At 34.2% G+C, this 22,353-nt stretch overlaps 1 protein-coding gene across 1 annotated transcript in view; it reads right to left on the bottom strand.

The window, feature by feature from the left end:
• Positions 1-22,353, bottom strand: part of GRIK2 (glutamate ionotropic receptor kainate type subunit 2) — a 418,771-nt gene that overhangs the window by 187,463 nt on the left and 208,955 nt on the right. The window contains exons 7-8 of the mRNA XM_075087352.1: positions 8,380-8,523; positions 6,993-7,100 (exon numbers count right to left, since the gene is read on the bottom strand). Of these exons, the coding sequence (XP_074943453.1) occupies positions 6,993-7,100; positions 8,380-8,523 (252 nt within the window). The remainder of the gene's footprint in view (positions 1-6,992; positions 7,101-8,379; positions 8,524-22,353) is intronic.

Below are 22,353 nucleotides of genomic sequence, written 5' to 3'. Positions count from 1 at the left end.
GGGTTTTTTTTAATAAAACAGTATCCAGGAAAAAAAAAAAGGTCTCTTAATTAAGCTGCATTGTCTGATCTAAGACAATGGTGGCAACACAATAAAGTTCATTATGTAACTGTATGAAACAAGTCCTAAACCGGCAATCCAAATGAAAAAAACATGTTTGTGATACTATCAGACATTTTACCAATAGGAAATTAACAGCGAATTCACCTTTTTCCTTTCATTGGAGATTATGACTACAGAGACAGTCATTACTGAAAGATAGATAAAGAGGAAAAAACAGGAAATATGTGCTTAAACTCTGACTGTAGAGTCACCATTTTCTCGGAATTATGTATTTATTAGAAAATTACCTGCGTCTATGAAGACACCATCCCTTTAGACTTCAATAAATTCAGTTTCTGAGAGTGCTCTGGTAGAGTACTGCAATATGCTCACCATTTTCTTATGTTCTTCCCTACACTTCTGCAACTGGCCAATTTCAGATACAGAATACTGGGCTAGATGAATCTAGAGATTATTTTCTCATGTACCACAAGAAAAGTTTGCCATTCACCTTTAGGCAGGTACAGTCTGAGGTTTCCAAATGGTCAATCAATCCTATACCACTTAAACAAAACTCTTAAATAATTATCACAATATTTACTACTCAAGAGTTCAATGGTACAATTTTAAAACTAAATCTCACCAGAAGTGCTTAAAAATAACCAGTGTTATTACCAAAGGAAAGACTGTAGCAAATACTGAAGTTTGGCTAATGTTCACACAAATTTAAAATTAATTTGATTCTTTAGGGTTCAAGTATTTTGTGCATTCAGTCTCCAAAACAAGATCAATACAATTGTGCTTATTTCCAAAAATATTAATTTAATTTCATATTATAATGCAGTTGGCATGATTTGTGAAGGAACAATACTCTAGAAAAAAGTACTTAGCAAATAATAAAAACTACATAAAAATATCAGTCATGTTAAATCAGAATGAAAAATAATTCAAATTCTGAATACTGAAAACTACACACAGTTAATATGTACAATAAAAATGTTTTAAAAACCTTATATAGGTTCATATAGTAGAATAATTAGAGATTATTATGATACATTCTTGGACCTTTATCTATGATGGAGCGTGCTGATTATAGTAATGCTTTGTATAAAATTTATATAGCCTGCTCAGCAATCTGTAGGTATTTGAGAAGAAGAAACCTATATTGGACTTCAGCTCAAAGTTACTAGTCTCTTCTGGAAATATTAGATGGATTTTTGTGACATTTAGCAATATATTTGATATCAGAATAAGGACATAAATCTTCTCAAACCTTATCAAAATTCTCCTCTTTTCCAGATTATTGATCAATAACATAATCCATTTCTGAGTTGATCTATAAAGTTAAGCATAAATGTAATTTGAAAGGGATATTCAGACTTGGTAATTTTTATAGGTTGTAGCATAAATTAAGCTTGCATACAAATAAAAAGTTCACAGGTGAATATCTAGGCATAGGTATGTAAATTTAACAGTTCTATTAGAAGTGGGAGCCGCCTCTTATCCCATTTATTTTCAGACACAGCACGATCCTAGTTTGTATACTACAGCATTTCCTCTTTACAATAAAAATACAATTTGTCATATACTAAAGATTTACTTCTAGTTATGCTAATCACAATTCAGCAAGTTATTTATTTAAAAAAATCAAACTTGTCTCTCAGGAACATCCAGACTTTCTTCAAAGCTACTACCCTTACCAAGACTAATCCAATATAATTGTCATGGTTTAACCTCAGCCAGCAATTAAGCACCACACAGCCACTCACTCACTCCCCCACCACTGGGATGGGGGGAGAATTGGAACAGCAAAAGTGAGAAAATTCACGGATTGAGATAAAGACAGTTTAATAACAACTAAGTGTGTGGAGAGATTGATAGATATAGATATATAGATATATAGATATATATCAAGAGAGAGAGAGTAAGGAGGGAAAAAACCAACAAAGAGAGAGGAAACCTAAGAAAAAAAGTGATGCAAAAGAAAACAATTGCTCACCCCCAACTGAGCGATGCCCAGCCAGTCCATGAGCAACAGCAATCCCCACCAACATCCTCCCTGCAGTTTTATTGCTGAGTACATCATATGGTCTGAGATATCCCTTTAGAAAAGGTCTTGATGCTGTGTAAGAACTGCTCAGCAATAACTGAAACATCAGTGTGTTATTAACACTAGTTTCAGTACAAATCCAAAACATAGCCCCACACAAGCCACTACGAAAAAATTTAAATCTCTCAGACAAAACCAGTACTGCCACCCCCTAACTAAAAAGCATTGTACACCCCTGAAACTTAAAATTTCTGAGTTTACATATACTCTGTATAGTTTACTGAGCATCAGTCTCATGAGATGTTATCCACAAAAATTCAATAGTTTAAAGCAACTTTCTTACTTTAGCATGTTTGACAAATAGAAATTTATCTTTATGAATAAGCAAGTATTCTTCAATACTAATTTCCTTCAAAACTCTCATAAGAAAAGTAATTTTTTTTTTGGCATTGAGTCAACCAAAATTGTACATACTATTCACAGTGAAGTGCCACAAGCATTGTATTAGGATCATTGCCCATCTGCAGGGCAGATGCCCATCTGATACCAACTGTCTACCCGTGCAGACAAAATCAGAGCCTTATTCAACCCCTGAAGAATTAACAAATATGTCTACAGTTCACCATCTTTTCTTTATTATATTTCGTAGATTAGTTAGTAATAGCAATGATTACATCACAAAAATAATTATTTATACTCCAGTGTGAGTAATATTATTTCTTCCTATTTATGTATTTCCCATTTGGGAATTGCTTCATTTATTTTGCTTTCTTCAGAAATATTAATGCGCTTGCCTTCTTCGCCATGTATGTCATGGTATGTTAATACTAACACTTCTGGTTTCCATAGATCTGTTATATCACCCTCTTTTTTTCTCTGACTTTCACAAAACCCTCTGTTTATGCCACTTGCTGTTTTTTACCAGGTCATTAATAAAGATACTAAATAAAACAAAATCTTAAATTGATATGCTGGACAACAAATTACAACTCATTTTTCATCATCTGTATTCAACTTGTGTGTAGGTTCCTGAGCCAGTTGTTAACACCTCTATTGAAGAAATGCGATTATTCTTAAGTGACAGATTTTCATATCAAAAGTGGTATTAAATTCAGGTATTTGCTATCTCCCTGAAGTATAAAATAGTTTTCCTTACAATGCAGCTTCAGTGTAAATACTGATTGATTGTAATTTAAATTATAACTTGCTTATTATACTGGATTGCCACAGTTTGGGATTTTCACTGTGCTTAACCATAAATAGTTTTAGTGTGTCTACATTGACAGTCAGTAAATTTAGTTGTACATTACATTAGCAGCACTCCAATCATCTATTAATTTTGTCATTTTAATCTTACAAGAAGCTATCATTTTTGTCAGACATGAATTTTTATTTGGAAACATACTTCTTATTGATTAATCTTTGATTATCACCTCTCATTCAAGAGTTTCAAGAACAAGTATCTTATATAAAATCTGAGATCACACATGGCATCTTTTTTAAATCAATGAGCAATTTTTCTGTTGTCACTGACTTCAGCAGTCATTGCACTTAAAATGTATGATTTAGGTCATTTCCCATTACACTAACCAGGCAATTTATCTAGGACATCTTTTTACAAAACCTCAAAAAAATAGTTCTTCTGGAAATATTTCACGATAACTCTTTTCTCTCCCCTCCATAAATATCTTTCTCCTCAAGATATCTCTTTTTGTCATAAAAGCATTAGAGTTTACAGCGGAAATTGTTGGGTTGAATTGTTGTCCTTCACATAAGATATCATTCCCCCATATTTGGAAAGAGATTATATGAAATAATAGCTATTTACAGTATGGCAACACAACACACATAATATAGCACAAATAAATCCTATCTCCCCAACTTCTCTCATCCCACAAAATGAATGAATGAATGAATAAATAAAGCAAGACCATTCTGGAATTCTAACTACATAGACAGAGAAGCTTAACCAATGGTGGTTTGGGAAGAACACTGGGACCACACAGATAAGGGCAAAGATGGGGAAAGGCTCCTGAAGAAGAAAATAGAAAGAAAAGAGATGGAAAGGGCAAAGAGATTAAGAGGGATATGTGGACAGAAATTAGATGGAAAGGGAAATGGACAGGGAGGTGACAAGGGAGTGAGGGAGGAATGGGGCAGGGGAAGAGGGAAGGGAAAGAAGGAGAAAGTAGCAGAAAGCAGTAGGGAAAGAGTGATGCAGAAAGATGGAGTGCACATGTGGAGGGAGGTGGGCAGGGAGTGAGGGGACAGACAGAATGGAGAGGGATTCATCATAGCTTTACCAGAAGATAATCCTGTGGGGAAAAAAAACAACTCTTTGAGACTGCTCTTTTAAATAATAGGACTGCCTAAAAATTACTCTACTATGAAGTGTCCTGCTCTAGAGTTTAATGGATTTAAGAATAGGGTTTATATTCTTTCAGAACAAACAAGTTTTCTTCAAAGAAAAACATTTAACTGTTTGCATTGATTTCTCTTTCTTAATAAAATACCTTATACATTCCAAATACTAACCAAGCAATTCAATCTAATACACCTTAATTTTCCTTTTCCTAAACTCATATCACCACACCATACGGAAAATGCTCTCCTTTTGCTCATAGGTATCTTTGAATCTGTGTAGCATTCTTCATCATCCTTTGCTAACACTTTCCTAACTCCTAAACTTTTATATCTAATACATGGTTACTAATTCTCATTGCTCTTTCCAAAGATTGTCAGCACATATTGGTGAAAAATTCATACTATCACAACCCTTTATCATATGGCCAAAATGAGCCATGAAGGCAATAAAAGCATCTTCCTTTTCTGTGAAATGTGCATACAGAGCTCAAGCCTATGATGGTTCTATTTAGATACCCATATCCTTTTACAACTATTTCTGTTGCTGTCTATTATATATCTTTCATTGTTACTGTTTCCCAAGATCCTTTTTTCTATTATGTGTTTGGGTACTGTACTTCCTGCTGAATTTTATTTTCTTCTCATATTTCTGATCTCTATAGACCTTTTTATTTCTATATTTTCAGTGGAGTACATATCTCTTAATGTATTGTCAACTGAGAGCTAAATTAACCTGCGTTTATGTTTCTACTTTCATATCAATACTGATGGTGAAATAAAAACAGACATAACATAGATCCAGATGGAAGATACCATCCCTTTAGCCTACTGCACATCTATTATGCAATATTTTACACCAATGTTCTCTCAGAAAATTTCCGGTCCACATAGACAATTTCGTAACAAAGCCAAATCTTTTTTTTTTTTTTTCATTGCAAAGTAGTATCACATATGTCATTAAAAGGCAAATATGTTACACTGTATTTCCTTAAGTATTTTGCATTTCTGCCTGAAAAGATATTAAGTACACTGTAAAGATTTTATTTTCCAGAAAACCCATGTGGCTTGATGGTTCTCAAGTGCCACCCAATGTTCTTAAAGCCATTCCAGATTACAGAGACTTCCTTTCCTCATTTTCAACAGTTATCACTTCAGTGACTCTTCAGCCACTACTGTCTTATTTAGTTATTCCCATCTCATCAATTCTTCCATTTCTGTTTCCAGTAAGGAAGACAGGTTGCATTGCACCTATTCTAGTCATACACAAAGCTAATTTGTTTTTCAAACCTAATCATTACTATATACCTTTTTTCTCCCCTTAAGTTTCCAAAGTTCCCTTCATGGAATATTTCATAGGAGGACTCCTTCCTATCAATGCATTGCTGAATGTTTTAAAGTATGGATTAGTCTTTAACCCCAGGCTTGCCACTGGACATTTTCAAAAATGTTATTACCTATGTAGTGTTTCAAAGCAAGCTCATGGCTTCTGAACTTTATTAAATTCTTGTTAGTAAGAGAGGAGTCATATTCCAAAACTAGTATTGGGGTGAAAAGTTTTGGACAACTATGGTGTTCATGCTAGCTTCTCCATTCAATGATTTATAGAAGAAATGAAATGCAATTCTGCAGCATGGTGCCTTTCCTTAATTTCTCTTTTTATTTGTAGCCACAATATTACCTTGGGGCAATAGCTGATAAAACTTTACCCAAAGATGAAGGAAAACATAGCGCTTACAGAACACTGAACACCACCTTTGTCTGCTGGCCACAGCTATGTGACACACTGCAGCTTCCTGCATTGCTTCTCCATGGCAGGGTGGCTGGAGAAGACAGGGAAGATGATCTGATTTCAGATCATCACGGTGACATGCAGGCAGGCCAAATACCTGTACATGCTTCCCAAGGCCTTTAGTTCAAATATAGACAGTATTAGGCTACACAGAAAGGGCATTTCTCAATCCTTTGGTCTTCCACTCCTTCTCTGTACAAGAAAAATTCATGCCAGAAGACAGACAAACATGTCAGGCTACCTATTCTTAACTCTTTAGTACCACTTACAGACAGAAACTTTGTATTCCGAGAAGATAATCGCAATTCCCTCTTCAAACACAGAAAATTGCCAAAACAAAGCTATTTCCTTCTGTCTGAGGTAATTCTTCCTGAATTAGTAAGATGCAAAGAAAATACAAATATACATAACCATAGGTTCACACATGAGGATAGACAAGGGGATTGGAATCACAACTAAAACTAAACTCAATATAGATTGAAGACAAAGTGACTCCAGGTCCAGCTGTTCACCCTTCCCTAGTCCTCTTGAATCTAAGAATGTGGCTAGAAGCACACAGTTAAGGGACCACTAACTGTCAGACGTCAAGACAACAGCTTTTACTGTAAGAGTTTGAAATCAGATATCAAGCTGAGAACAGGGATATTGTTTTATGTAAAACATTAAATGTTATTGAAAATGCTACTGGTTTTAGGGGGTGGGTTTTTGTTTTGTTTCCCATCACTTTGGAGTAACCATCTTACACACCTTTTCAAGACCTTCTTCCTTGAGGCTGATAACATCTAAATCAAAATCTGTCCTTAAGCCATTGGTTTTGTTGAAAGTTATCCTGCCTGTGAGGCCTTCCCAGTGGGCCTAAGGAGAAAGAAAAAACAATTTCTATAAATAAATGCCTCTTCCTTTTTTTGCCCAAGAAGAAAAATTTTACTTCTGCCAAAATGGGAACGTTGGTTATTCATTCTATCTAAATAATTTATCTTGTGGCTGATTTTTTAGAAAATATTTTGTATTCACTTTTTGCTAATTAAATCAACCTTTCCTCAGTCTTCACAGACAATCTTTTAAACAACTTCCCATGTTAGCCAATAGACTTTTCTTACTAAACAAGATAACAGGCTGTTTGTTTTCATTCCTCCATCATTCATGCATGCATTTCCCCTTCTGCTTCACTACGTGCCCCTACATGCCCCTTCCCTCCCCCAAGCCTCACCCTCTTTCATTAAAACTGGATTTGATTTTTCTGTCAGGAAATTTCATTCAAATAAAGGCTTACTTTTGCAAGATGCTGAGTCCCCTGAAATACACTGAGACAGCAAAAATTGAGGTCATTGATCCAATCTTTCAGAGCTCATTCCTTACTTTTAATAAAGTGCAATATCCTCATTTTTTTATAACTTAATGTCTACCTAGTTCAAAACTATACTAAAGTAGAGGAGGGAATGTGGAAAACAAAATTATCATCCTAAAAGGAACCAATACTAAAAACAAGATTATATTGCATTGCAAATAGTTCTCTTTATCATAGTATTTTGCATATCTAGAATAAGAAATACTGTATTAGGAGTTCCTTACAGCACAAGAGATGTGAAGACTCTGCAGTGTTCACTTTAGCACCTTAAATCTCCTAGCTTTACTTTAAATCACTATCTATCAGTATCTAAACAGTATACTAGGAGATCAAGGCCACATATATTCATTTTCTATAGCAAAAAAAAAAAGAAAGAAAATTAAAACCAGGGACTAAACTTCATTCTTGGCCCCTTTGAACTTATGCCAATATTTAGTTGCTGAATTTTTCATAGTCAGTCTATGGTTTGGGGTTTCAGGCATTTGGGTTTTTATGGGACAAATGTTCCAACCCCTCCCCCTGCAATTACCCACAAACAAAAGCTTTATTTTGAATGCAGTTATTTCACCCTTTTATGTTTCTTTGTTCCAACTAATACCTCAGGAAAACCCACTTTCAACTAAAAATGCTGTCTTGCCTGCTAAACTCTTCACACATAACAAGCTGAGAGATTCCCATCTACTGGGGGAAAAAATAAAGGCAGAATTCAAGTAGAGTGGGAACAAAAGAAAATGGAAGTTGGGAGAAAGGAAAGTAATGAAGCAGGATACTTTATTAGTGCCTTACCTCCTTAATGAGACTCATAAAGCGTGTCCCAAAGCGCCACGGTTTGTGGCGATTACACTGTAGTGAACTGACAGTCATCTGTGGGAACTGCTGGACAGCCACTGACACCACATGAACCGCATCATACATTAGTGCTGCATCCGTCTGAAATTAGAATGAAACCAGAACCATGAACACAAAGCAAAACATGTGACAGCCCAGCAGTGAGAGAAGGAAACAAAAAACTTAGCACTGCTTATTATGTTAAAGGGACAAAATTATCTGATTGCTTGTGTAGCACTGTAAAATGAAGCCTTATTACCAAGTCCTACATGCAATGTGTCAGGACCTTCAGTTTCAGCTTTTCTCTTTTTAATGATGAAATAAAGGCTCAAATACCAGCTTTTCAGGATCACAGGACAACACCGGTATTTCTGATGACTCACATTACTTTAAAAAAGCAGTGCATTAGGGGACTATATAAATCACTCTATGCATGTTTGATTCAAGTCAGTTATTTCCATATGTGAGGTGAAAGGAAAAAAAAAGATTAACAAGATAGCAAAAACTTACCTATGAAGGAAAGTACATAGGCTAAAGAAATAATGTTTTTGTGTTTTGAAATTACAGACTAGATACAGTCCCAAAGGTACTCAACTGATACATTAATAACTTTTTATCGGTATCTGTTTAAATCCCTAGGACAGGTCTAACCAGTACCTTCTATAAGTCAGAGGTACAGAGGTATAAATATTATAGAGGTATACAGAGGTATAAATTAGAACTGCATTAAAATGCACATTCATTTTAATGGTTGTCATGTCCCACCTCAAATAAATAGGCTGTTTAGACCTGGTATGTGCTAACTAACATTGTACTAGCAAAGGACAGAGACAACCTCTCAGTACACACTGTCATGCTGTACAAGAAACTGACATCTCTCTCCTGTTCTATTTGATAAAGAGAGGCAAGCCTTGGAACCAAAAGCAAGACAGGACCTTAGATTGAGCTGGTGGAAATGAATGCTATGCCATCTGCTCAGCATACCTTAGAGAAAAAGGACCTATTTCCGATTCTCATTCACATAATTAGTGAGCTGTGAAATTAGTTCTTTAATGGATAGAAAACCTGGAGATTATTGCACTTGTCACAATACAATACAATGCAATACAAAATGAGCTTATATAGTGCCTTTCATGCAAATGCATCCCAAGGCTCTTTACAATAAAACTAAACATAAAAATGCTCTACCATTATAGCCCATAAGCTACAGTTAAAGGGGAAAATATACGTTTACATTTAAATGGCTCTCCCAAGGAGAGATTTCAAAATTCAAAGAGAAATAAATCCTAATTTTAAAGTAGCCAGTATAATAGGTTTCAACGATCTGAGATGCCAAGTAGTTTATGCAGAGGCTCCAAATCAGTCAGAAAATATTTTTGCTGCCAAATTGTTCATTATCTTCAAGGCATTAAAGTGCTTTTAAGGCAAGCTGATATTTGACAAGGAGGCAGCGAAACACCAGAAAGTTGGAATGACATGCTGAGTAAGCATCATACAAAGCTTAATATTCTAGAAGCAGTGCCTGGCAGTAACTGGAGTCTAGACAACAGTTTTTTAAATAAACTACACAATAAGTATGACACATTATCCTGGCTCAGAAATGCAAACTTTTTTTTTTAATCAGCTTTACTTCTAAAACTGTAGTCCTAGAACCAATGAAGGAAAATTGAAATTGCTGTGAGACTTCAACAAAAGCAGCCCATTAAGAAGCAGCCAGAAGTTCAAAAACAGCATTAACTGATTAATTAGATATAAATTTGGACACAGAACTGGTAAGACTCATCAGCAGGAATCAAATGGACATTATGCCAGATGCAGAGCAGCATGGCTTTTTGTCAAAGTCTATAAGCCACGGAGCTGGAAAACTGTAGGATCACAAGACAGTCAACTCCAGTGGAAGCATTAAAAAAACCAGTGGAGTTTTAGAAGTAATTCAAATTTTGATAGTATTCTTCATATTTGACTGATTAATATTGTTTCAGTGGAAAGAAATCTAAATCAGGATGTACTTCTTTTAAATGCACACAACATAAACTAATCACTGGCTAGAAGTTGAGTGACCTATTTGATTTTTAGATGCTACAAGATAAATCCCATATTCACAAAAAAAAAAAGATTCCACAATCCACCTTGTATAGGAAGGTTAAAGTTAAATGTAGGCTTAAATGCTGGTACCGCATAAAGGCAGATAGAACCATATACTCAAAAATATATTGGTTTAGTGATTCAATATTGCACTCATCTCACTGGGTGCAATCATTGATTTCACTGCAAGAGAAATAAATAGCACAGAACTCAGGAGAAGATATAATGTATACACTTGAGTTTGCAGGTTGGGCCCTACTTTTGGTTGATCGCTTTACCTTTCCTCTGAGAGACAGTAGGAACTGATAGCTGTTGGCCTAGCACCCCACCCTCGTTCATTAGGCTTGCTAAACTTTGTGCCTTGCTGCCCTTTGCCCATACAACTTTCTCTTCCTTAAATCACACTTTTGGAACTATGGTTTGCAGTACAGGAAGTACTGCAGGTTTCAGCAAAAGACTGTTTGGGGACCAGGGAGGAAATGGCCCTAATTAAATTCTTAGGATTCCTTATTTTATCTAAACAGAGATTAGCAGTCTGGAAGGAAGAAGAGGTAGAAACTTCAGGAGAAGCAATGGTTCTTGAATTTTATATAGAAAGCTGCTACAATGTTTTCATTCACTATGGTGCACATAATACAAGAAAATAATATTGAAAAATGAGATTACTACTGTTTAAGTTAACTTGTATAAAACTTCTAAGAATTATGTTGTATTTCACAAGTATATCTTGGTGCACTTTCTGAACCATAAGATGTGGGGTTTTTTTGGTTTACAATACTAAGCAAGTATTTACGATGACTTGCTTGGATACAGATAAATCCATCTAAAATACTGCTCATGACATCGTCATTTGTATTTCTACAACTACAAAAGAAAAAAATTACTACCACCAGAGAAGCTACAAAAATTTTTCATCAAATTGAAATACAATGAGATTGAGTTAGATGATTAAGATGTCAGGTGACAGATGTCTGTGACCACAAGTCTGGTTTTCAGTTGACTCTGTCAAGTATCAAGCAAGCTTTTAGCACTCAGAGGGAACAGCTTAATCAGAGACAGGATTTCAATTACTATATATCACAAATAGAGAGAAAGTACCAATCTGTGTTTGATTTTTATCCCAAACTCAGCTGGATACTACACATTTCTTCTCAGCACTGTTGTGGCATTCCTTTACCTCGTGTCTTACTGTGGGTGTTGTGTTTGCCTCTATTTTTTACACATTTCTGTATAATCACTTTTGAGTCTTGCTAAATTACTTGCTAAATACTGTCTAACAAATTGCATGTAAGTACTCTAATCTCACCGTGGAAGAGCTCTGGTGGAGCTAGACTCAGTATAAAGAAGGTAGAAAAAGAGTCCCTCTGTTATTAGAGTCTATGATTTCTCCCAGAGCTCCCTCAGAGTAAGAGGCGGAGAATTTATTCTCCGCCCCCAGCCACACCCAAAGATGTCAAAGGCATGTGATAAGCTCTAGTAGATATATGCTGTGATTTTTGTCACATTTCCTTGTCCTGGTTAATCAGTATTGTCCCTACAATACTGAGGTTTTGAGTTTTGAGTTGAGCTTTGGAGCTGGGGCAGGAGGTTGGCAGGACAGTGTTTTTTACTGGTTTCTAACCTACATAAGCAAAGCTGATGCAGAAGAAACCCACTATAGCCTGGGTCTCAGCCAAGAAGAAATCTTCTGACAAGTTTTTCTGCCCTTGTTATGACATACAAAAGGTGTGATTTTCAGTGACCTTCAGCATGGCTGGTAGGTTAGACAAGAATCAGCTGAAAATCCTGAAACCAAATGGGCTGTTTATGCACTACAGTTGCAATCTTTGATCTAGGTCTGTATCTCAAGACCTTCCAAAAAAGTGAGAGAAAGGGTTCACAGTCTAACATATAGGTAAAATCCAAGCAAGCCTAACAGAGCAGAGGAATCATGGTCTTCATAACCATCTTCAGACTTAAGGTACATAAGAGCTCGTTGATGTCCTTTGATATCTCACTCAACAAATGTGCTAACTGCTTTTGGAATACCCGTGCCTAATTAACTATTTAGGGTTAAAAAAAATTGCAGATTCCATATTTAATGACATTGAATCATGACTTGTCTGTGCACTTTATTTGCACAGCAATGTTTTTGCATGGCATTTCCACTTATCTCCATTAAACTATATGAGGATTTCACGTACCAATTAACCACTCCTCTCTCTCGTTCATATCTCAGTGCTCCAGAATTATCTCTAAATTGCAAAAATGTGTGCTTTATTTTTAGAAAACAGGATTTTTGTCACACAATCAAGTTTAACATTAATTTAAGATGAAGAATTGCTAGGCTAATTCTGTTTCTTTGTGAGCTATATCAGAAATAGTATAATTCTCAAACAGAAAAAAAACATACTTCAGCTTTTACTATACCAAATTGTAGTCCTCTATAATCTACAATTGAAAAAAAAAATAGAAATGTTACATAGGCATGATCTGGAATAACTTTCAATTACTCAAATACAGATGATTAAAAACAGCTTGAAAGCAGGAAAAAACCCTGAGGTTTTCCATTAAATGTTAAATTAAACTAATGTGATTGTTTTTTCCCTTAATTAAACTTACCACTAATAAAAGTCTATGAAGAAATATGGTCTTCTACTTAAAAAGTGCTCTGTGAAGTACTTGAAAACACCAAGAAGTTTTCTACATTGAGTATTATACGAAGTAAGTCAATAAAAAGAGAAGCCTAATAAATTTACTTTTTGTTATTTTAATACTGATATCAATTTAGCATTTGATCCAGTATGGATCCCAGACAAGAATGAGTTATTTGTAATATTAGTATTTTCCCTAGATCAAAAGTTTCTTGTATTTAGAAATCTATGACACACAAGATCTCGTAATTGCCCTCTTTAATCTGCCAATTTTCTTCAGTGACTGTGGGGAACATTTTTCTACAGAAGATGAGTCAAAAAGAGGGCTAAGTAAGAGGTAAAAAAAAAAAAGGTTTAGTTAGCTAACTAAATGATCCCCCTAACAATATAAGGATTAGATTGCTTACCCATTTGCAAAATGCTTATATGGTGGGTGTAAGATATTATTAAAGACGACCTCTTGCAAGTATGGTACATACTTGTTTACAGTGATCTGTATTTTGTGTTTGAACTTGACTTGATTCATTCAAGTCATGTCCAATAAAAGCAAATTAATATCCCTTTAACTCTGAAAGAAAGAAAGAGAAGGAAGGGGGAAAGAAAATGAAAGCTTTTATGCATGTAAAAGAAGGAATGAAACTTCAAAATTTGTCTCAATTAAATTCAGATATGGCTCTTCTATAACATAACTTGAAACTCTCTAGGCAATCTAACAAGACAGCATTTTCCACAATAAAAATTTTAAATATTTGATTCTGAAAAGATGTCAAAATATATTTCTTCATCAAAGACAAAGCAAATGAGAAAGAAAACGCAATAGTGTAATATTCTATAACTCAGATGACAGGCTCTGTCCTGTTAGAAGGTGGAAAGCTGAATCTCCATTTACCAGGCACTACTGTCATTAGTATAAGGTTACAAATACATCATAAATTAAATATATCTAGATTTTTATGCACAAATATTTTTCTAAATTTTTTAAACAGTTCTTTAACAAACAAAATGTTCCATGCAAAACAAAACTGAAGTTAAAAAAAAAATCTTGAAACGTAGTATTCTGATTTTCTAGTCAGTTCTGTGTTAAACTGGATCGACTCACTAAAATTTCGAGAGGACACTGTACAGTTCACTTGAAATACTGCTTTGCATGAGCCAAGCTTTTTGCATTGATTAGTTATGTATGCATATACTTCTCTACTTTTCAGTTCTTATGCTATCTTTACCTACATATTATTTGAATAAGTACTATTACATTAAGCAGAATAACTTATACTTTCCATATGCAGCTTATTATTCTCTTCAAGATTATTTCTGTCTTCCTGTCTCTAGTCAGTCAAATTTTGCCCTTATGAAAGAAGTCCAACCACATTTAAAAGGCCAAATTGTTCAGAGGCTTTTGCCTAATGTCTGATGGTCAGCAGTGTATTCTGAAAAATTTTGTGCATTAATTAAAATGAGGCTTAAATTCTTTTCAAGTGTGACTTCATTAGTTCCATCAAAAATGAAATTAAACTGAATGAAAATGCTTGCGAATGGATATCTGCATTTGTTTCCTAGGTGACCAGGACAAAACTACCCTGATAAATGCATAAAAGTGAAAGAACACTTTCCACTTTTTTTCTTTTTAACAAAGTCCTTGAAATTGTGTTAAAAGCAATTCATGTGGAATCTTTAATGCATTCTGAAACTTATAATACCATTTGTTCCTGAATTTCAGTTAGCTACACAGCCAGCCATCTTCGACCAAAGTATCTTCTGAATTAAATCTAGTTCAGACTGACTGTGGTTACTGGTTTAACAAAGTGTTAGCATGCTCATTTCATACTGCAACAAGATTCTCTTGCCGAGTTTGTATTTACGGTACCTGCCCTTGTGAGAGTTTAGAACATAATGAGAATGCTATGTTCCCATTTGGCAAAAGGAGTGTAAGTACATGAGGCAGGTCATGTTCCAGAAGGACTGAATTTTCCATTGGCCTTTATATATTGTATTCTATTTCTTACACAATGGTAATGCCCTGGATAGAAGACTAGGCGCAAAGTCAGGTGGTTGTTTCGGGTTTGTTTTTTTTTCAACTCCCAATCTATCCAGTCAGCTTCAGGAGGGACAGAGATGACATAGTACAATTAGGAGGATAACAACAGCAGCTTTGTTTCTTTGATCTAACAGACTGAGCAAGTAGTGGATACTAGAGGTATGTACTGGAGGTACAATGAACAGGACACCCTAGTCAAATCTCCTCCCCCCCCAGCATAACCTTTTTATGGAGAAATAGGATGTATTGCACAACAGAAATTTACAATGGCATAATCATTGATTTTAAAGCCCTTAAAAATGTTCCATAATCAATCTCCTTAGCCTGCTAAGCAGTACGTCCTCTTCGATAATTATTTATTTCTCTCTCATTTATCATATACTGGTTAATTTAACACACAAGACATAATTATTAATTACAGAAGCTTGAATAAATGGCTTATTCCACAAACAAGCAAAACACTTTCTTTGTTCTAGTGAACTCCCACCACCTGCCTTTATTTTTTCCCGTATTAGTCTTATTTTCCAGATTATTTCCATTGTGAGCACAGTGAACAGAAATAGGCCTCTGTATAGGGTTTTTAATCATTATTATTATTATTATTGTTTTCCTTTGAAGACCTACTTCATCATAGAAGCTGATCTTCTTCCTTTCTTTTAAACAACTCAGAAAAAATAGATAAGAAAAAAATGTGAGAAAACTGACAACACTCAGAAGTCAGGAAGGGATGACCACGTACTGTGCAGAAGAGCTCTCATTGCTAAGACTATCTATTACTTTCATTAAAAGCTGTCCTGTTTGATGGAAAATTACAAATTTGCCTTCAAAAATTACCGGATATGAACTCAGAATCTATGATAGTGTACATACAAAAATAAGCTAACATCTACTTATAAAAATCTATAGTTTCTTATTATAGATTCTACTATTGCCTGTTCAGAAAATTTTAAGGGCCAGATCTTGAATTACACCAGGACAATGTTATTTTAACTCACAAGACAGAATAACTGGAAACATAAGAACTTTTTTTCCCCAAATTCTCATATAGTGTTGTGCCAATAGTGCCACCATTACCCTACTAGAAGCGTGATTCACCACATAGCCTTGATCAGCTATCTCCAAACTACAGGTAGTTTCAAATTTGCACTTTAAAGCAATTTTCCAACAAGGTCCAGAACAAGAGATTAATATTAAAGAAAGCAATTTTTCTTTAACTTTTTCTAGTCTATTGTTAAGGAAAGAATGGTTGGATAAGAAGATGAGGAGAAAGTATCTTACTATACATGGGCTGTACAGTGTTTTTTAATCACCATAATCTGGAATATTTTCCAGGGTACTAGGATAATTACAAAACTCCATGGATCTATCTACTGTTATTTTATCTGTGGCAATTACAGTCTATGGTTAATGGGACAGACATATATTCCATTGCGTCCAGTCAGTGTTTGAAATGCAGTTCCTAAAATTTTATGTTATTTTCTATGTTTTACATATATATATGAAAGATAATTTTCTATAATAAGTTATTATAATAATAAAGCAAAGAATGATCATGTTTAGAACTTCTAAAAATCATATCTCTGAGCAGTGTCTTCAAGGAGTTTGTTTACAAGGCTACAGGAATAAGAGTATCGGAAGAAATTAATTTTTAAAAAATATATTTTTGGACAGTTGAATGGTCTGTTAACAGTTGTTAATTAATTAATTAACATATGTCAGCTGTTAAGGGGAACAGAAAGGAGAGAAGAAAGGAAACCTAAAGAGCACAGAAGAACAAACATGGATGCCAAAATGACAAAGCAAAGGAATTAATAGAAGGCATTTTAACTTACTGACATATAGAGGTTTAAATTGTATTAGGTTTAAAAATCTATAACAATTATTAAAAGAACTGCTGCACAAGGCCACCAACAGAAGATATTTTAGTCAGATGATGCCTGACATATGTAGTAGCACGCACTCAAATTCCAGAGACCAAACATACTACTACTACTTCTCACAGAAAGCTCTCCTACTCAAGGCAATTATAATGAGTGAATGAAATTAAGAAGAAATGGCTTGCAAAACTAGTTCCTCCCCTCCTCAGGTAATAAAATCTATTGCCCCTGAAATCATTTCACTTAATTCTCACTTGCTAACACATCCCACAAAACCATTTTGCTGAGTGAGATTTAATAAATCTCTCAGCCTGGGATTAAATTTTACTGTTTTATGAACTGTTAAATTGCATTGTATCCTTATTAAAGCTGGTGTTTTCTTACTTCTTGACACGTTCCCAACTCCACCCTGGGGTACAATTAAGCAAACAGTAGAGATTTTGTTTTCACCCCCAAAAATGCATTCCAGCTGAGAACAAGACATGAGCATCAGCAAGATATAAACAACGTTCACCTAACTTTTTTAAAAATCAAAGAACATGTTAGCATATACTCTTTTTTCAAGAATATGGTAGTATATCAGCTGAATAATTGTCACAGTAGGGCATATATCTTAGATTATTTTTTAACATTTAGTTGCCTAGTGTATTTTAAACAGGATGTTTGTTTACAGAGGTGTGTATGTGATTTTAAGTAGAGACTAAGCAGATGCAAATTATTTTCCTGTCATCAAAACACTTGTTCTATATTCCAAACAAAGCATATGATTTATTTTTTATATTATTGAAGATGGCCCTAAAACTAACAAACATTTTTTTTAATCGATAAAAAGTAGAACATTTTTATAGGCTGGGTAATTTTTTTGGAAAAGGTGTAATTTTGTCTTACCCAGAAAGAGAAAGGAAAAGATTTCCCTCTTTTGCCTCGATGTCTCATAATCTGATCTCCAGTTCTCAGAGAAATGGCAAAGTAGAACATGAAACAATTATAAACTTTGAGAAAACGTCAAGAGAACAAAAGAATAGGAAATGCATTCCAAAGGACAGTGATGCTGTTGCCACATTTCTTGCCATTACAATGTCATTACATAGGAAAGAGTATGCACTTTTTAATTGACAGAATAAAAACATATTTCCCAGTATAAACATTTGAAGTGGTAGAACTTTTTTATCCAACAAAACAATCTCAGATAATCATGTAATTTGATAGAATATGTATGGTGCTAAGAACCTCGAAGTATCTGAAAATGAATTAGTCAGGTAGTCACTTATTGCAGCTTGATTTTAACTTACTGAAGGTGAACTTTTCAGACAACTTGAAATTTTGCCACCAATTAACTCAGGAGATGTAGTTAGGAAGTAGCTTTAACACAGGTTTTTCTGAAATAAGAACAGCAGCAGTATTTCTCTCATCTGCTTGACCTTTGATTCAGGATCTGAATTTCATTTTAGCTGAAGGTTTTGAGTACACCTTGAAGTGCATAGGAAAACTTTCAATTATGTTTTCTGACATGGATGCGTTGTCATTTTTGTGGAGCAAAAGCTTAAATCTTAAATATAAGGGAAAATTTCAGTTAAGGGAATAAGTAGGAAAAGTCAGAATATTTAGAAATGCATCTTTGTCTTCAATGCTTAAATTTGATTGGACAACAGTCTGGTTTCCAAGCCAGTCCCTCTACAAAAGGTTTGCTATTCTGATGTAAGGTTAAGCTGTGATTGATTTCCTGAACTTTCTGATCAACTTCTCATTTTCACTTCTTTTTAAATTAACCATTTATTGGACAGGTTATCTGTTACTACCCTGTCTGAGTGTTCAGGGTGGTTTACTTCTTTCCAATCATAGAAAGAGGAAAAATATAAATATAAATAATTCAGCCTATATGGTCATCTACATTTAGCTGGAATAAACACTGTTAACTGTATGAAAAAATAAAGTCCCAAAAAAAAGTTCTATAATTATATTTTTTAGAAATTTATTTTCTCCCATTCTCTATTTTCTGGCTAACAAGACTACATAAAGTGTGATTTCATAAGACCCTGTAAATGTCCCATCATGTCATAAACTCTACTAATCCAAGAAGCAAATGACTTTCAGTGTACTGCTTGCAATAGCAAATGCTGTCTGACTGCATAACCACTTGCAGAACTGTGTTTATAGTAGACAATTAGGAATAATGCGTTATGATGTTAGGTTTCTATATATCCTTAAAAACAAATGTAAAATTTCCAGGTGAAAGTTATTCTGAAGTACTTCCTCAACTTTTCTTCTGAACTTTAGAAATGATGATGTGTGCTATAATATTTTTTGCAATAAAAAACCCCATCACACTTCTTTATATACCTTAAGGACAGATAGCAAAAACCTAATTACCAGGAACAATGGGTCATTATTTGGTCTTTGGTAGTCTATTTCCTTTCATCTGTTCTCCTGCTCAAAAATCGATATGATTGTGATCACTGCAACTCCATCAACTACATCCATAATAAAGAGCTGCCTGCTACTATTATATTAGCTCAGTATTCAAGAGTTATCACAACACATGAAAAGTCCCTCTGCATGAGCAATTTATAAGTCATTACTGAAAGATCCTACTCAGCCTACACACTGAACACCTTTGTACCCATGTGCAGCAAGAAAGTACACAAGAAAATGCGAACTAGAGAGGCATAGTTAGAATAATCCAGAGATTAAATGCAAATCTGATCAAGAATTGAGGAAAATAAGCATTCCAAAGAATGAATCTCTACATATTCTATTTCTGTATCCTGTTAAAGTTTCACAATGTTTGAGGATTTCAGAGCTGACAAAAATAAAATTACAAAAATAAATGTATATTGATGACTTTGAAAGGCACAGACAAAACAGTTCTGAATCTTCATAATAAATTACCTTCTCCTGCTTTCACCAAGCTCCTTTTACGTTTCCCCTTAGAAAGAACTAATGACACAGATTTTAATATCCTCAGCAAAAAAAGATTATTAGATGTGCAGCCTTGCAAAGTTCTTGTCTGAGGAGAAAACAAATTGTTAAGCAGTGTAAAACGTATCTAGCCCATAAAAGAGTATATGTTTGTTTCCGAACAGAATTCTGCTTTATGTTAGTCTTATATAATTCCTTTATTAAGTTAAATCCTATGGCTCTGTTTTAAATAAGTAGATTTTTTTCTTTTGGATTAACACCACTTTAAAATCAGTAACACCCAAAGGAAAAGGTATTAAAAGAGACCACTGGCCTATGATATAGAAAATCAATCTTTTGTTTAGATTTAGAAAGTAGATATTTTATGGGTTTTTGGGGGTTTGTTTTTTTTTTCATTTGTGTTGTTTTGTTGGGGTTTTTTTAAGTTTTGGAGGCCTATCTATTTCAAGATTCTTCGTTGTTTTCTGTCATTTTTTATAAACAACATGTATGTTATATGCAGATCATATCCTACACAGATTACAGAAAAGCAAAGTGACCTTTTAGCACTACATTTTCTTTTCTTTCAAACTGTGCCTCCATCAACTGCATTTCACTGTATAATGCTTTTTCTTTCAATGAAGTTCTCTGTTAATTAAGGTTTGCTTTCAGAATAAACTTTTTATCATGTTATGATGCTAGTTCTAATAATTAGATTCTCATATATTGATTCCAGCTTCACCATCAGAGTAGACAGAGAATTAAATACATTCAGACATATTTGCATTAGACACATTTTATTTTGATTAAAATCTGCTTATACTAAGTCAATTTATTCAATTCAATCTATTCAAAAGCTATGTTCTGATTTGTGATACTACCTTTCCAGGTTATCTTCTAAAAATGCCCCATAAAAACAGCCATCTTAGACTCTCTGTTATTCTGATATGTTAGCCCACAAAAATTTACGTACTTTAAGTACAGCTTCAAATTGTGATGTTTCAGAAAAAGCTGAATAATTTTTAATAGGAACCTCAATGGCTAATGCTGAGAGGCACCCTGACATTGAAAGCTTAACTGAAGTTTTAAGTATTTAAATAGCAAAACACTCAGAAGTTCAAAGCATAAATAATATAAGGATAGACAGATAAACAAAGTAAGAATAAAGAAAAATTATATGGGTGGTTTTTATGTATATGAAATTTTCAAAACTTGGAAGTCACTTGTAGTAATTCAGTGCTAAAAGAAATACAGTCTTACTAAGAAGAACCACTCAAAATAACTGCTATTCTGTTAGACATAGCTGCGTTTTAGTCAATATGAGAACGAAAATCTTCATAGTGGTCAGGGTTTTTTGGAGGTATATAGGAATCTTGGGATATCCAACAAAATTTGTGGCAGTAGACAAAATCCAAATTCACTCAGTAATCCTTTCCCAAAATTTTGGAGTGCTCTCTCTCTCTAAATATAGTTCACTTTCAAAAGGATATTTATATCATAAAGCCAACCGATAGCATATAATTATCACAATTACTAAACCAAAAATAGGAATTGAAAACTGAATATACTTCCAGCTTTTTTCAATACTCCATCAGGACCCCATCCGTCAGGATAACAGTCAAATTTCTGCACTACATCTAAATCTACATTTAAAAATAAAAATGCATCCAAGCTGAGGCACAGGTTTTAACAAGTTTTTTGCATACCTCTCACTAATCTGATGAGGCTTTATTTTTCCTGAAGTGTACAAATACCTCTTAACTATGCTTTAGCAAGATCTAAAAACATAATTTTCATACCATTCATCTTATATTTAGAGAAGTTAATCCCTTATATTCCAGAAGGTTCTCCATATCTGAAACTGCAGACTGACTAGAGAAGAAAGAAGGGAGGAGAGGAAGAAAATAGAGGAAATATGCAAATATGTTCTACTTTAACCTCAGTAACACAAAGATTTCTAGTTTTCTCATTCATACTCACAAACAGTTCTACTATCCAAATGTCCTTTGAGAGATAAACTAGATGGAAAAATAAATAGTTCCTTTAAAGGCATCCTTACTCGTACTAAGCCAGTCTTATGTCCTCACTTGTCTAAACTAGCTCAAAGAAGCGCCATATCAATGAGATTGTACTGAAAAAAAACAGAATGTAGGTATAGCAGCATCCAAAGCAATGTCAGGTTTCTTTACAAGGCAAAGAGCAACCTCCCTTAACTGCGTTACCTCTTGGCTTCTTCCAAAGACAGCCAAGTAGTGTGATAAGAGGGATTTTATCAAGAGACAGCTTAAAAATTGAAAACTGAATCTAATTATTACTATAAGATGGATTTTGGTAAGAGTTTATAAAGATATTTTTATAATTTATGACTCTATATGGTGTGTGATATTTTAAAGAAATTATTTTC

The sequence above is a fragment of the Phalacrocorax aristotelis genome, chromosome 3 (genome assembly GCF_949628215.1).
Source record: "Phalacrocorax aristotelis chromosome 3, bGulAri2.1, whole genome shotgun sequence".
NCBI lineage: Eukaryota > Metazoa > Chordata > Aves > Suliformes > Phalacrocoracidae > Phalacrocorax > Phalacrocorax aristotelis.
This window is presented reverse-complemented; position numbering and strand designations above follow the sequence as displayed.